General features: G+C 39.7%; 1 protein-coding gene across 1 annotated transcript in view; it reads right to left on the bottom strand.

Moving 5' to 3' along the window:
- The window catches only part of LOC106924675 (fatty acyl-CoA reductase 1), a 53,580-nt gene that overhangs the window by 8,302 nt on the left and 31,691 nt on the right, over positions 1 to 13,587 (bottom strand). Inside the window, exons 4-6 of the mRNA XM_088002965.1 lie at positions 6,028 to 6,203; positions 2,519 to 2,698; positions 2,171 to 2,348 (exon numbers count right to left, since the gene is read on the bottom strand). Coding sequence (XP_087859091.1) covers positions 2,171 to 2,348; positions 2,519 to 2,698; positions 6,028 to 6,203 — 534 coding nt within the window. The remainder of the gene's footprint in view (positions 1 to 2,170; positions 2,349 to 2,518; positions 2,699 to 6,027; positions 6,204 to 13,587) is intronic.

Here is a 13,587-nt window from a genome sequence, read left to right as displayed (position 1 = left end):
GGCGGAGAGAATCACAGGAAGTGAATATTCAGATTAGGACATTTTCCAAGATGGCCACCGTTTTTGAGGCTCTTTAATTATTGCCATAAAATGTGATAAATTTTAACGACTTGGATGAACTTTAGTGTGTTTTTGACTTTGTTCCTTCTGTTCATAAAACTTTCTTTTTAAATGTTTAACAGCTCTAGTGGCCTTTATTTGATAGTTGACAGGAAAGTGGGTAATGAGAGAAGGGGGAAGACATGCGGCAAAGGCTGCCAGGCCGGGAATCGAACCTGCAACGGCCACGTCGAGGACTGAGGCCTCCATATGTGGACTGTGCTTAACCCCTGCGCCACCACTGCACGCCATGTTCATAAAACTTTAAAGTAACAAAATGTAGTAAAATCAGAAACTGAGGACGTTTCCGTTTGTGAGTCTCACACCAGGTGTGACAGAGAGAAGCACCGTCTAAACGGTTAGCGTTAGCTTCTGCCATCTTTTATGAGTTCTACGGTTTAGCATTAGCTTCTGCAAATGTTTTATGTCTTTATTGCTTTATTGTTAGCTTCTGCTATTTCCTATGTGTTTTGAGGTTTAGCATTAGATTTGTGTAACAGTTTAGCAGTTTTGTGTTAGCTTCTGCTAATTTTATGTATGTGTTTCATGGCTTAGCATTAGCTGATGCAAATTTTTATTTGTCCAGCTGGTTAGCATTAGTTTACGCCAATTTTTAAAAATGGGTTTAGCAGCTTAGCATTAGCTTACACTATTTTTTTGTGTTTAGTATAAAAAAATGCTAAACACATTTTTAATTAGTGTAAAAAATTAACTTGCGCTGTTTAGCATTAGCTGTTTAGCAATAGTTTACATTATTTTCTTTGTGTATTTAGCGCTTTAGCATAGCTAAGATTCCAGTTTGTCAAATTAGTGGTTATTCAACAGAATGTTTTGGTTTTGGCGGCCATCTTGAAAACACTCCTCCAGTAAAAGGAAACAATTTCTATGTGATTTGACAGCAAACAATCTGAAAAAATTCTGAGGTTTTTTTGGCAGAAATGTGCTGATTATCTTCTTCTCCATCTACAATGTCCCTAAATGCACCGGGGTAGACCAACACTCCAACTGCCATAAAAACAGAAGAAGAAGAGAGAGAGGGGGTATCAGCTGATTGGAGCAGCAGCAGCACGCGGCGGCGTTGTGTTACTTCCTGTGGTGTTTGCGGTGGGGAGCAGCGCACGTCAGCTTCACTTAGACTCCATTAAAAATGGATGAAAGCGCTGCTAACAGACTGCTACATGTGTGGAGGGACCCCTGGGGGCCAAATTAACGCCACGCACACAAACAGGCGTCTAAACAAGAAGCTGCAGCGAGAGCCGGCCCGTTTGAAGAGGCGGATCAGAACCACCAACAAAATTATACAAAACTTATTCAAACACACATTTTTATTTATTTAATTTTCAGTTAAAGTTCTGTATATTATAACGTTAATATCTATTTTTTCTATTTCTATTTTTAAATGTATTGATTTATTTTTGTCAGTTTGAATTTGCGTTTGATTAATTTCTTAATTGTTTTGGTAATTCATATTTTACTAAATAAAATATGTGATTGCGTCTCTTAGTTGGACTTATTGTTTTTATCGTATATGTATTTTATTTTATATTTATTCATTTTTAGGGTCTTTTGTCGCTGCCAACTACAGGCTGATCAATTTTTATTTTTTAAAATATTAATGTTTATAATTTATCATTTATTTTTAAAATAAAGGTTTTAATATTTTTGTTTATTCAGGAAATTGTTGTGGTTTTAATATTTTTAATATTTATATCAACTTTATTTAGATTTTTTTTAAGATAATTTCTATTTATTGTTTTAAACATTAATTTATCTTCAATTTTAAATTAATTTGTTTATTATTACAGGAAATAGTTTATTTCTGTTAATTTAAGTTACCTTTTTATCATTTGTGTAGTTTTTTTAAAACATTTTTTATTCATTCATTTGTTTGTCCATTTATTTAAGGTCTTTGCCAGCCAAAATCTCACTAATAAATACCAACATATTATTTTATTCTTATATTATGCAAGCTGTTTGGATCAAATTCTCAGATTTCTGGTTTATTCTGGACTTAATTTAAACATTGATCCTCCGTTCTGCATGTTGCAGTAATAGTTGCTCTGTGACCTACGGGGAAAGGTTCCTGCCAGCTGGCTCCCACTATGGAGGGCCTGATGATGGCAACGTTGAGCTTGTCCTGCTCCTGCTGCACCACGCACTCCGCCAGGGCTTTGGTGTACGTGTACGTGTTGGGCCGGTCGCCGATGAGCCGCGGCGTGATGTCGCGTACGATGCCGTCGTCCATCCACCTGAAACCACAACCAGGAATTCAAAAAACCTCCAAAAGAACCACAGAAAGCTTTAAGGCAGGGCAGAAAACCAGAAACCATAACAAAAATGTATCAACAAATGGCCTTTTTAAAGTCTGAATACTCCAGCTAATTGCGATTAATTGGATTAATCGGAGCGACGGACTCACTCGACGGACTCGATGAGCTTCTTGGGCTCGACCGGCGGCGGGTAGATGATCTCGTCGATGTGCCGGCGGTTGCAGTTTGCATAGGCGGTGGAGATGTGAATGAAGGCCTCGAGGTGGTGCATCTGCTGCGCCAGGCTGAGGAGCTGCTGCGTGGCGATCACGTTCAGCTGCAGGGCGTGCCTGCAGGACGGCGAGAGAGAGAGACGCGGCGCTAAATGTGTGGAGGAGGGAAAGGTTGAGCAGCTGTGACTCTGTGTGGGAGAGGAGAAGTTTAACGTCTCTGGATGTTTGTTTGCCGACGGCTTTAAGCTTCGCTGTGCAGAGAAAACACTTTAAATGTTGAGCAACACGACATTTAATGCATCCAGCAATATGTTGGGCTCTAGGTTTTCACCGATTGGTCCTTTTAGCTCAGTCGAGTCAAAATATTTTATTCTTCTGCCGCATTAAAAATGCAAAAATATGTCATATTTTACATTTAATCAGGGTTTGAACTTTTTCCAACAATAAAATTCAAGGACTTTTCAAAGTACATTGTCAAACTTTTCCAGAACCAAACTGTGGAGATAAAAACAAAGCAAATATTTCAATCGATGGGGTCATTTATTACCGTTATGTGAAGGTATTCTACATGCTAGAGCAGGGAAAAGGTAAAATAAAATACAACAAAACTTTAGGTTTTGGCCCAAGAACAAAATAATAATTTAACCCAAAAGAAAAAGAAAAAAGAAATTTTAGTTTTTTTTTTCTAGAAAATGTCTGAGAATAATCTCAACATGTGAGGTTTTTTCTTAGCACTTATTTCTTTCTCTTTTTTACCAGAAAATGTAAAAAATTTTGAGTTGTTTCCTGCAAACTTTCAACTTTTTAAACTCAGAAATTTCAAAGTTTTATTTGAGAAAATTTCTGAGATTAAAATAATTTTTTTCTAGCAAATTTACTCTTTTTTTTTCTACAATTGCTCTAACATGCCATCACACATTTCTACTGACGAGAAATAAAGAACAAACAAGCATAAAACTGATTCTGGTAATTTGAAGTGAATTATTGGGTCAGTTTTTAATAATTCAGCCGCCTGGCTGAGGCTAATAAACCTGATGTAATCTGGTCCAGTTTGTTTTATTCTCTCAAAAGGAGCCGATCCTGAACGAGGCGGGTAAACGCGGCGGCTCCAGGTGGGCGATGGTCCAGCTGAGGAGCGACAGGAAGAGGAGAGCGCGTGTGGGTGTCCGCTCCCCCTGCAGGCGGGTGCAGGGCGTTACGCCAGCAGGCGCAGAGAGGAAGACGGACAAACCGACCGCAGAGCGTCTTCCTGCAGCTGAGTCACCTCCCATCTGTCTTTGCTGCTGTGATGCAACAACCGACTCTGAAGCTGATTGAAAAGAACAAACCTGTCGTTTCTACCATCATACAGTCAGTTTAAGCCAAGTCTCCACTGACTGCTTCAGTTTGGGTCTGCAGCACAGCCAGCAGCTGCAGGAGGTTAGAAATTTTTTTTTTTGCTGAAGTGACAATAACTATGTTTAAATGATGCTTTTAATGGAAAAACTGCTGCTGCTTGTTGTTTTGGTGATGAACGTGTTTGTTTTATTTTTTAGTCTCGTTATTCAGTGGCGACCCCAATAGGGGGATTGGAGGGGCCACGGCCCCATGCTGAAAAATGCTGTTCATGTCATAGAAAGGGATACAATCATCTTCTTCTAGGAAGGCATAACTATAAAAACCCAGTAAATACATAAAATTATATCCATTTTAAATTTTTCATTATCTCAAAGACAAAAGAGAAATCCTCTAAAATCTGATGCTAATCTATATTTGTATATATTTCAAGAAGAACGGAGTTGTCTTCTACTGAGGTTTTCATGCCGTTGCCTTCAGTGGTTCTTGGTGCAGCGCCCCCGCAGGCTAGAAGGGGAACGGGTGGCGTGAAAGTGAATCACAGCAACTGAAAATGCAACAAATATTTCTATTTCTGTCCCCAATCAAACCAAATCTACGGCACTACCAGGTGTGAAAACGCCCTAAAACAGCTCTTAATTTCAGATTATCTCGCCTGCCAGAGGGCCTGGTTCATCTTCAGCAGATCTGCAGGATGGATTCATGGAGAGAAACGAGCCCTAAAGCAGCTCTGGGCTTATTATGGGACCCTGCAGAGCAACTATGGCGCTACGGGGAGCTGCAGTCGGATGGAAACGACTAGCAGACGATAAAAACCTCAAAAAGAGAAAATCAACACCTACAGAGCTGGACGGCCGGAGGAGATCGATGTGAAGCTGAGAGCAGAGCAGCTTTTAGGTGAACTCAGAAAATCACCAAAAACCAGCGCAGGAAAAATAAGTCCCACTTTATTACCTCTATTTTTCAATGCATGGAAAACAACACATCTTAGAAGCTTTTTATCTGTATTCAACATTTATCGTGATAAATTTGTATGTTTTTTTTAAACTGCCTGTAGTGTCAAAGTTTTTAGTTTTACTGTTTTTCTCCACTGTTTGCTCAATGAAAGCATCAATAACTGATCAAATAGTTAAATCACTTCTCTTTGTTACTGGTGTTTTAAAGATTATTATTACAAATGGGAAAGTTTTAAAAGAGCAATATTTGTGTTTGCTGTTATGTTAAATTGTTGCTATTCCAAAAGAATTAGTTCTAAATGTTTTGATAAAAACTCATTTATTCCTCTATAAATTATCCCATGAAGATGAAACAACTGGACAGAAACGGCTTCACTGAAGTTTTGTTACTCGCAAACTTTCAACTTCAAACTCAGAATCTTGAACTTTTACAACAATAATATCAACATTTTTGAGTTTTTCTCTCTCAAATTTTTCAGAAATGCTTATTTGTTAGAGTTTTCTAAAGTAGCTTTACTTCATCATATTTCTACTGAAGTAAAACTAAAAAGTAACTGTCCAACAAACGACTTAAGAGTAAAAACGTTTCTGGTAAATAACTTTCTCACAGTAAAAGTAATTATTTAATATTTAAAAATTACGTCAGACGGACAAAAATGTAAAGTTTTGTCCAAATTCTGGTATTTTAAAGAAAATGAACATAAATAAAATCACTAAAATGTCAGATTGCTTTTGTTGACTGTGTGCTGACTTTGTGTTTTTATGATGTAAACATGAAACTTGAATTTAAAGACCAGCCATTCGTAATTTCTTCTCCTTTCCAAATAAATTTGGAAATGAAAAAGTGATGTTTTATCTTTAAACAACACCGCCCAGCGAGTTTCCCCTGAATGTTTCTGCAGCATGAAGGTGAAACAGGAAACCATGAAATACTTTCTCATTCTGACCTCAAACAATGAATCACTGTTTGTTGCAAACTCCTGACCAAAGCAGGAAGCCTGATTTGTTGGGTAAACCGTCACGCTGCCTGCCGCTGATGGCTTCTTTTGTTTAACAAACCATTGATTTCACATCCACATCCCGCTCACTTCCCCTTCTCTGTGAAGCCAATCAAACGGCACATCCACAACAGGAAGAAGCTCCTGCGGCTCTTACTTGAGCGGCTCGTCGAAGCGGATGGTGGCGGCACAGTGGAAGACGATGTTGACGCAGCCGGTGAGCCGCTCCACGTCCGCCGCGCTGATGGACAGGCCGGGCTGCGTCAGCTCGCTGCTGATCGGGACGATCTTCTGGTGGAAGTCGGGGTTCTCCTCCCTCACCCGGTCGAAAAGCTGAACGCAAAGAAAATGAAATAAAATAACTGATTTCTGCAAAATGTTCAGCCATGCAAATTATCCAAACGGTTTGAACATGTTAGACTTCAGTGTTTTACACGATACGTTTCTATTGTTTTTGTTTGTTTGTTTCCTGAAGCAATAAAATCTAAATCTGCACTGAGAAGCCAAAACAGGCCACAGTAAACAGCTTTAAGACCATCAAACACTTTATTAACCCCAAAGGAAAATTAAATCTGAGGAATCTGAATTAATCTGAGTTATTGTAGATGGAAACGGCTGTAGCAGTCTGTATTACAGCGGTTTAAAGAAGCCTCTGACTGAAGACACTGTTTTTCTAAAAGGGTAGCCCGTTGCTATAAAGACAGCCAGGAATTAAATGTAGCTCAGTTTTATCTGCAACTAACGATTACTTTAGTTATTGATTATTTTGACAACTGATCGATTAACTGGATAAGCAAATTGCCACATTCTGCAGATTTTACATTTCAACACTTCAGCCTTTGTTGTTTAAAAACTGCACCATCCACCATTTTTGTTATGCTCCGTAGGGCTGAAACGATTCCTCGAATGATTCGAGTACCTCGATTACTAAAATTCCTCGAGGAAAATTTACCTGCCTCGAAGCTTCGTTAATTTATGTTTTATTAGTTAGCGCACCGTGTTCCGGCCGGGACTTCATTTGCGTTGCGCGGAGCTCTCACTTCCGCCTCTAAGTTGTTGACAAAAGCTAAGTCTCAGCGGCATAAAGTCCAATCTTCAAGATTGGCCCGTGGGGATTTTATTGATTGATGATAATGCCCGACTTTTTATCGTTTTTGGGGAACCAATAAGCATCCTTAACATGACTGGGGGAATGCCTGGAGTACGGCAGCATTTCTCCTCCGGGGCTGCTGGTTGAAAGCGAACGGCGGGAAGAGCGCTGAGGTGAGCGGATAGACTGAACAGGGCGGGCGGCTGAGTAGCTGATGCTTACCGTGTAAATGTAGCTTTACCGACGAACCGCACAATAAATTTCATATCCCGGTCTGAAGAAACGGGTGGCGGAGCGCATCGTACATGGCTGGTAGATGAGTTTCTGAGTGTGACCAGTGAAGGTGTCGTAAATATCCCGTATTGCTTCCCCCCGTGTTCGTCCCCCGGTCTAACGGTTCGTCAGTCCGCTGGTCTATTTCCTCCCCTCCACCCCATCTTACGTTCGTTCATTCGCCCTCTCCTCCCACTCCAGGCGGCATTTCCCGTACTTTCAAACCCAAAGCGTGACAGGTTAGGTGGCAAGGTGAGTTTAATTAATCTATTAAACTCACTGAAGATGAATACATAAACTAAAAGCTGGATTGTAGACATTTTTTATAAGCATATTTGTGAGCCTGCCTCTTTGTTATTAAATTCAATATAATTTCAGATTTTTCTATAACTTTTCTTCTGGTTAACTTAGAAAGTGAGCTATTATTGTTACAGGTTAGTTTTCTAAACTACAAAAAAGCAACTGTTAGGGATGCTCAAATATGAAAAATTGGACTGACATTGATATCTGATAGTAACACCGGTATTATGCCAGATTTACCAATATTTCATTTTATAATTTTTTTTATCCGATTACTCGATTAATCGTAAGAATAATCGATAGATTACTCGATTACTAAAATATTCGTTTACAACAGCCCTAATGCTCCGCTACCAGCAGCGCCCTCTGCTGGATGGCGGCCAAACTACAACACTAACAGACATTCTAACGGACTTTATTACTGAATCAACTGGACTTAATTTTGATCTAATAAATCATCAATCGGCAAATACATGCATTTTAAGGAACCATCAGTCCACCTGCTCACGTCTGCAGCCTGGTCAGGGAGGGGATTATGTGAACCCTGGTCTCCGTTTACGGCCTCGTGTTTCTGCAGACCAGAACTGGCATGCAGGGCTGAGCGATGCAGCCCCTCGGGACCGAAACCCCCCAACATGAGACACTCTGCTCAGGCAGTAGAGTCAGATGTCATATTTCATCATGCATGCCTGTGTGTGTGTGTGTGTGTGTGTGTGTGTGTGTGTGTGTGGCTCCTGGCAGTTGCTGCTCTGCTGCTAACATGACTGGAAGCAGAGCGCGGATCTGTTTTAAAGCTAGTAACGGACGGCAGCAGATCGCTGCGGAGGAGCGAGTCAGCCAGCAGATGCTTTTCCTTGCATCATCCTAAAACTTTATGCTTTAGAAAACTGTAGATTTAAAAGTTTCAAGTAAAGCAAGATGCTATTTATGAAAAAAATTAAAAATAAGAACAAAAATAATGCAATTTGGCAAAAAGTATGAACAACACTGACGAAAGTATGTTTGTGTTTTATCCGTTTTTAGTTTATTTTTTTCAGTCATCAATTTGGAAGAGATAAAAATATGTGACAGACGGTTGTGCTAGTGCTTAGCGTTAGCTGCTGTTAATTTATTTAAGTATTAATTAGCACGGAGTTTGAGCTTTGACTTTATTGAATGTAGTGCAGTAAAAGAATAAACAAAATTATATTCAAACAAAAAATGAAATATAAAAGCAAACAAAAGCAATAGTGATACAAAATATTTTGCGTTTCGCGGTTTAGCGTTAGCGTCTGCTAATGTTTCATGGGTTTAGCATAAAGCAACCATTTTGTGGCGGTTTAATGTTAGAACAGCTAAGATTCTTGTTAAATGGATTAGTGGTTATTGAATGTAACTTTCTGAGAATAACTACTGGAGATTTTAGTGCAAACATGCATCTTCCTTTACAACCACTGCGGCCATTTTGAAAAATCTCCACTAGAAAATTAAACATGAGATCAAGGAAATATTTCTGATTTCTATGATTTCAGGTAGGCTATGATTTGACACCAAGGACATTCATCTAATTTAGTGCAAAAAATTAATTTTCAACCACAACCATGGTGGCCATCTTGAAAAATAAGAATAAAATTCATAAATATGAACTGCATGGGTCAAATTATGTACGATTTCACACCAAAAGTATTGGAGTTGTAGTAAATATTGGCATTTTGAGGGCAAAAATAAATTTTCCTTGATGTGTTTCAGTGACTAACAGCTTTAAAAATGTGCAGATTGGTGAAATGTGTTTTTGCTGGACTGGTTTGTGTCCCTCTCCAGTCCAGAGGGACGCGTGAGAAGTGATGGTTGTTAAAGCAATGACTTCATCTGTCATTTTCCCTTCTGCTACAAAACTAGCAACATGCTTAAACATGCAACTCTGAAGAAGATACTTCTCATTCCTGCAGCAGCTTATCAGTTTCTTTCAAGGTCTGTTCAGCTTTGCACACAGCAGTGCTACTCACTTCTCCAAAGGATAAAATGAATTTAGACGTTATTTAAACCTGCAGCACCAGTTGCTAACATTTCCACCATGCAGTTAAATTACGTAAAGACGGAGAACGGAGGAGGTGCACTGAGGTCAGCGGGGTGAGCGAGGCCAAACATGGTGGGCTTCAGAGAGCCTTTTGTTGCAGGCGCGGGCGGCGGAGATGGACATTGTGGCGTTGCTTTGTTAAAAGGCTCTTTGGATGATAAGTGGTCTTGTACCAGCCTTCCACCGCTCGCGCTTAACACTGCACCCTTCTCCCACCCACGGGCGCCAGCCAGCAAACTGGGGCACAATGGTCCAGTTTGACCACAGCACAAGCGTTTCTGCAGAGAATCGGCAATGTAAATGTGCAAATGCTGCGGTCAGTTATCAGAATAAATGTGTTACATCATAATTTCTCCATTTTTAAGGCTGTGAAGGTAATAAATCTTCCTGAAAGGTGACACTGTGTGGACTTTCACAGTAACCCAACACTAATGGCTCCTTCCTTTCAGAGCAGCAACACAAGATGCCATTTAAACAGCCTCTCTTCACACCAACTGGCCTTTAGCTGGACTAAATGATTGTCTCTGTCCTGGAGAAAATGAATGGCAAGAGAAGAAGACAGTAGGAGGGACGTAGGTGAAGTTGGAGGGTTTTTTGTGATGCACATTTGACACTGACTGGTTCTTTTGTTTCTGCATCTGAGTTATCAGAATTAGGTGAGAATTTTCTCTAAAACTCAGCAGTTTTCTGCTTAAAATTAAGTAATAAAGAAAACCCCTGAGCCGTATTGTTTGTCTTCTCTTGCTGCTTTTACAACAGATTTCTACAGATTGTGGATGACGGGAGGAAAAGTGAAGAAATAAATGAAGTTATGGATGAAAATAATGGGTGGCTTGATAAAAAAACAGAGACAAACTAGAGGACGTAGAAATGGATGGATGGATGGATGGATGGATGGACTAACATGATAAGATAGATAAATGGATGGATGGTTGGTTGGTTGGTTGGATGGATGGTCGGTCGGTTGGATGGTCAGTCAGTCGGTTGGATGGATGGTTGGTTGGTCGGTCAGTCAGTCGGATGGTCGGTCGGTCGGTTGGATGGTTGGTCGGTTGGATGGATGGCTGGTCGGTTGGTTGGATGGCTGGTCGGTTGGATGGTCGGTTGGTTGGATGGGTGGTCGGTCGGATGGTTGGATGGTTGGTTGGTCGGTTGGATGAATGGTTGGTCCGTTGGTTGGATGGTTGGTCGGTCGGTTGGATGGCTGGTCGGTTCGTTGGTCGGTCCGTTGGATGGATGGTTGGTCGGTCGGTTGGATGGTTGGTCGGTCGGTTGGATGGCTGGTCGGTTCGTTGGTCGGTCCGTTGGATGGATGGTTGGTCGGTCGGTTGGATGGTTGGTCGGTCGGTTGGATGGCTGGTCGGTTCGTTGGTCGGTCCGTTGGATGGATGGTTGGTCGGTCGGTTGGTTGGATGGTTGGTTCGTTGGATGGATGGCTGGTTGGTTGGATGCAGCTTTTAGAACGAAGACGACAGTAAAAGTCTGTAAATCTGTTTCCATCTCCAGACCAGAAACGTTTCCAGAACCTTCCGCTCTGAATCCTGATTTCTACTCAACAGGGCGGAAAGTTCTCCTCCTCCGTCCTGCTCTCCTTTAACATCCAAAAACAAAACGAAAAAGAAAACGGGTCTCCGTCTGCAGCCTTCGCCGGACGCCACCAGAGGCTCTGGCAGGAGAAAACGTACAGCAACCATGAAGAGCCAAAGTGTGTCAGAAGGAAGCAATTAGCAGCAGTTCCCTTAGTGCTGACCTCCATTTGCTGCCATGCACGGTCTAAATTAGTGAAATTATAGGATGTGAGCAGGTTTAACGACAAAAGAAGAGCCGAAGGAAGGAATTGGAAAGATACAATAATCAGAACAGATCTGAACAAAAAGCCCCAAATTCATCAATTTAAATCCTAAACCTCGGCTGTGAAACGTTATTTATTGTTATAAATCTCTGGGAAGGCGGTGCCCACCTTTCTGTTTCTACTCTGACTGTCTGAGCCTCTTAAAAGCTTAAGGGACTGATCACGGATTACAGGCAGGATCCTATCAGACACTAACGGGAATGAAAAGGGTTCCTGTGTCTGTCTGACAGCTGGAGAGAAACAATTAAAACATTCAGATTCAAAATACTTTACTAGAGGGAAATTAGACAACTCGTTACTGCCACGCAAATACAAATAGAGCTGAAACGATTAATCAGATTAATCGTGATTAATCAATTATTGAAATGATTAATCATTAAAGTTACAGACTCTAAAAATGACATTTGCAGATGGAATAACACTCAGAGCGGTACTTAAGCTAAAATGGACAAAAATATTTGAACATTTTGAATCAAGATACAAAAAAAAAGTTATTTTTTGTATCTTGCCACAAAACTCCTAATGTGGCTTTTTTTTTTTTTTTTAGCTTCACCTGGTTCAAATTCTGTAAAAAATAAAATAAAATAAATCAGCTATTAAACACCTTTTGGTGTCCAATTATTAATTGATTATTACAAAACTGATCAGATCAGACCTTCTCTATTGATGCTAAAAGATTTTCACATGTTGCCGTCAATCATTCATGAAGCAACGCCATGTTGCTGAACTTCAGGCCATACAATGTGCATAAAAATGGAATTTAATGGTTTATTTCAAATATTGTATAAAAAATTTTAAGTTTTTAAATGAAAAATCAACAGAATGTGAATTTTTTAAATCCGATTAATCGTCACCTTAAATATTTAAGAACTGCTTTAAAAATATCCTGACTGATTTAAAGCCAAGAAGCTTTTATTACTTGCCGACAGCTTTTTGAATCTTTTTATTGATAGTTTTGAAGCAGTAACCATCCAAAGCAGCTCAGTCTGAAGTTCAGGGACGATGAAACCGTTTAATCATCTGGCCAACATCCTGCTCTGCCAGAGCAGCAGCAGCTCCTGTGTGGGAACCACTGGGGTCAAAGGTGAATCTGCATTTATCATCGAATGTTTTAAAGCTCCACTTGTAATCATCCACCAGCTGCAAACATAAAGTCCTGGTTTTGAAGACCAGAAAAAAAGTGTTTAAAGAGCTTCAGTCAACTGAAATTTAAAACATTAAGATGAAATGAATGAAGTGATGAAATAAAAGAACATTTAAATAATAGTTTAAATGTTTTATCACTGCTAAACAGCTATAAGTAATTTTTGTGATTTGGAATAATTTCAGACTTGAACTGAAGCAAAACTTCTTTCTTTAATCAGCTTTTAGCTCCGGAAGTCGATTAGAGAGCAGAATATTTATTTATTTCTAAACTTAATTAAATCATCAGGAAAGAAAAAAAACATATTTTGTAAGTTCCCTTAAACAGATTATTTTTCTTAAAGCAAAAATAAATCTGGATAGATTAACAGATTATGAACGCTAAAGCTGGATGGTGATGAAACTTCAATATTAACTGCCTCAATCTTTAATGAATCTTGTAGCAAACGTATAAAAAATAAACTTGTTTATCTCAGACTTACATTTGGTGTGCTGGCAAAATGCAAAAAAATAGAAAAACATTATTAATAATTTAATTAGCTTTGCAATGACTAATCCTGGCGCGAGTGAAATGAATGGTAATTATGACCATTTCCCTAAATGAAGCTGCTCTCTTGGGATTTCAGAGACGGACAAATAAAATATTGGAAATAGTAGCTGAAATATCCCACATCCGTTCTAAAATCATCCATCATTCTTAAATTAAAGGAGGTGAACCGGAGCGATGAGCCGCCGCTCTGCGCCGCCCATTAACAGTAAATCTTCTTCTTGAGCTGCAACAACCACCACGTTTCACTAAAACACGACTGATGCTGCTGTCCACCACCGACCAAATAAATATTCAAACCGTCATCTGACATCACAAGCTGCAGCGCATTAACAGAATAGATCTGTTTGTTTCAGAGATCAAACACCAGTAAAGTCCATCTGAGGCGGATTCTTACCAAACATCTTAAAACAACCAGAATATCAATTTCTTTTTAAAGCAAAAACAGGATGTGTA

Source organism: Poecilia mexicana, unplaced genomic scaffold (genome assembly GCF_051168715.1).
Source record: "Poecilia mexicana isolate PSO_F unplaced genomic scaffold, ASM5116871v1 scaffold_23, whole genome shotgun sequence".
Taxonomy (NCBI): domain Eukaryota; kingdom Metazoa; phylum Chordata; class Actinopteri; order Cyprinodontiformes; family Poeciliidae; genus Poecilia; species Poecilia mexicana.
Note: the sequence above shows the minus strand (reverse complement) of the source record. Positions and strands in the feature narration are given on the sequence as shown.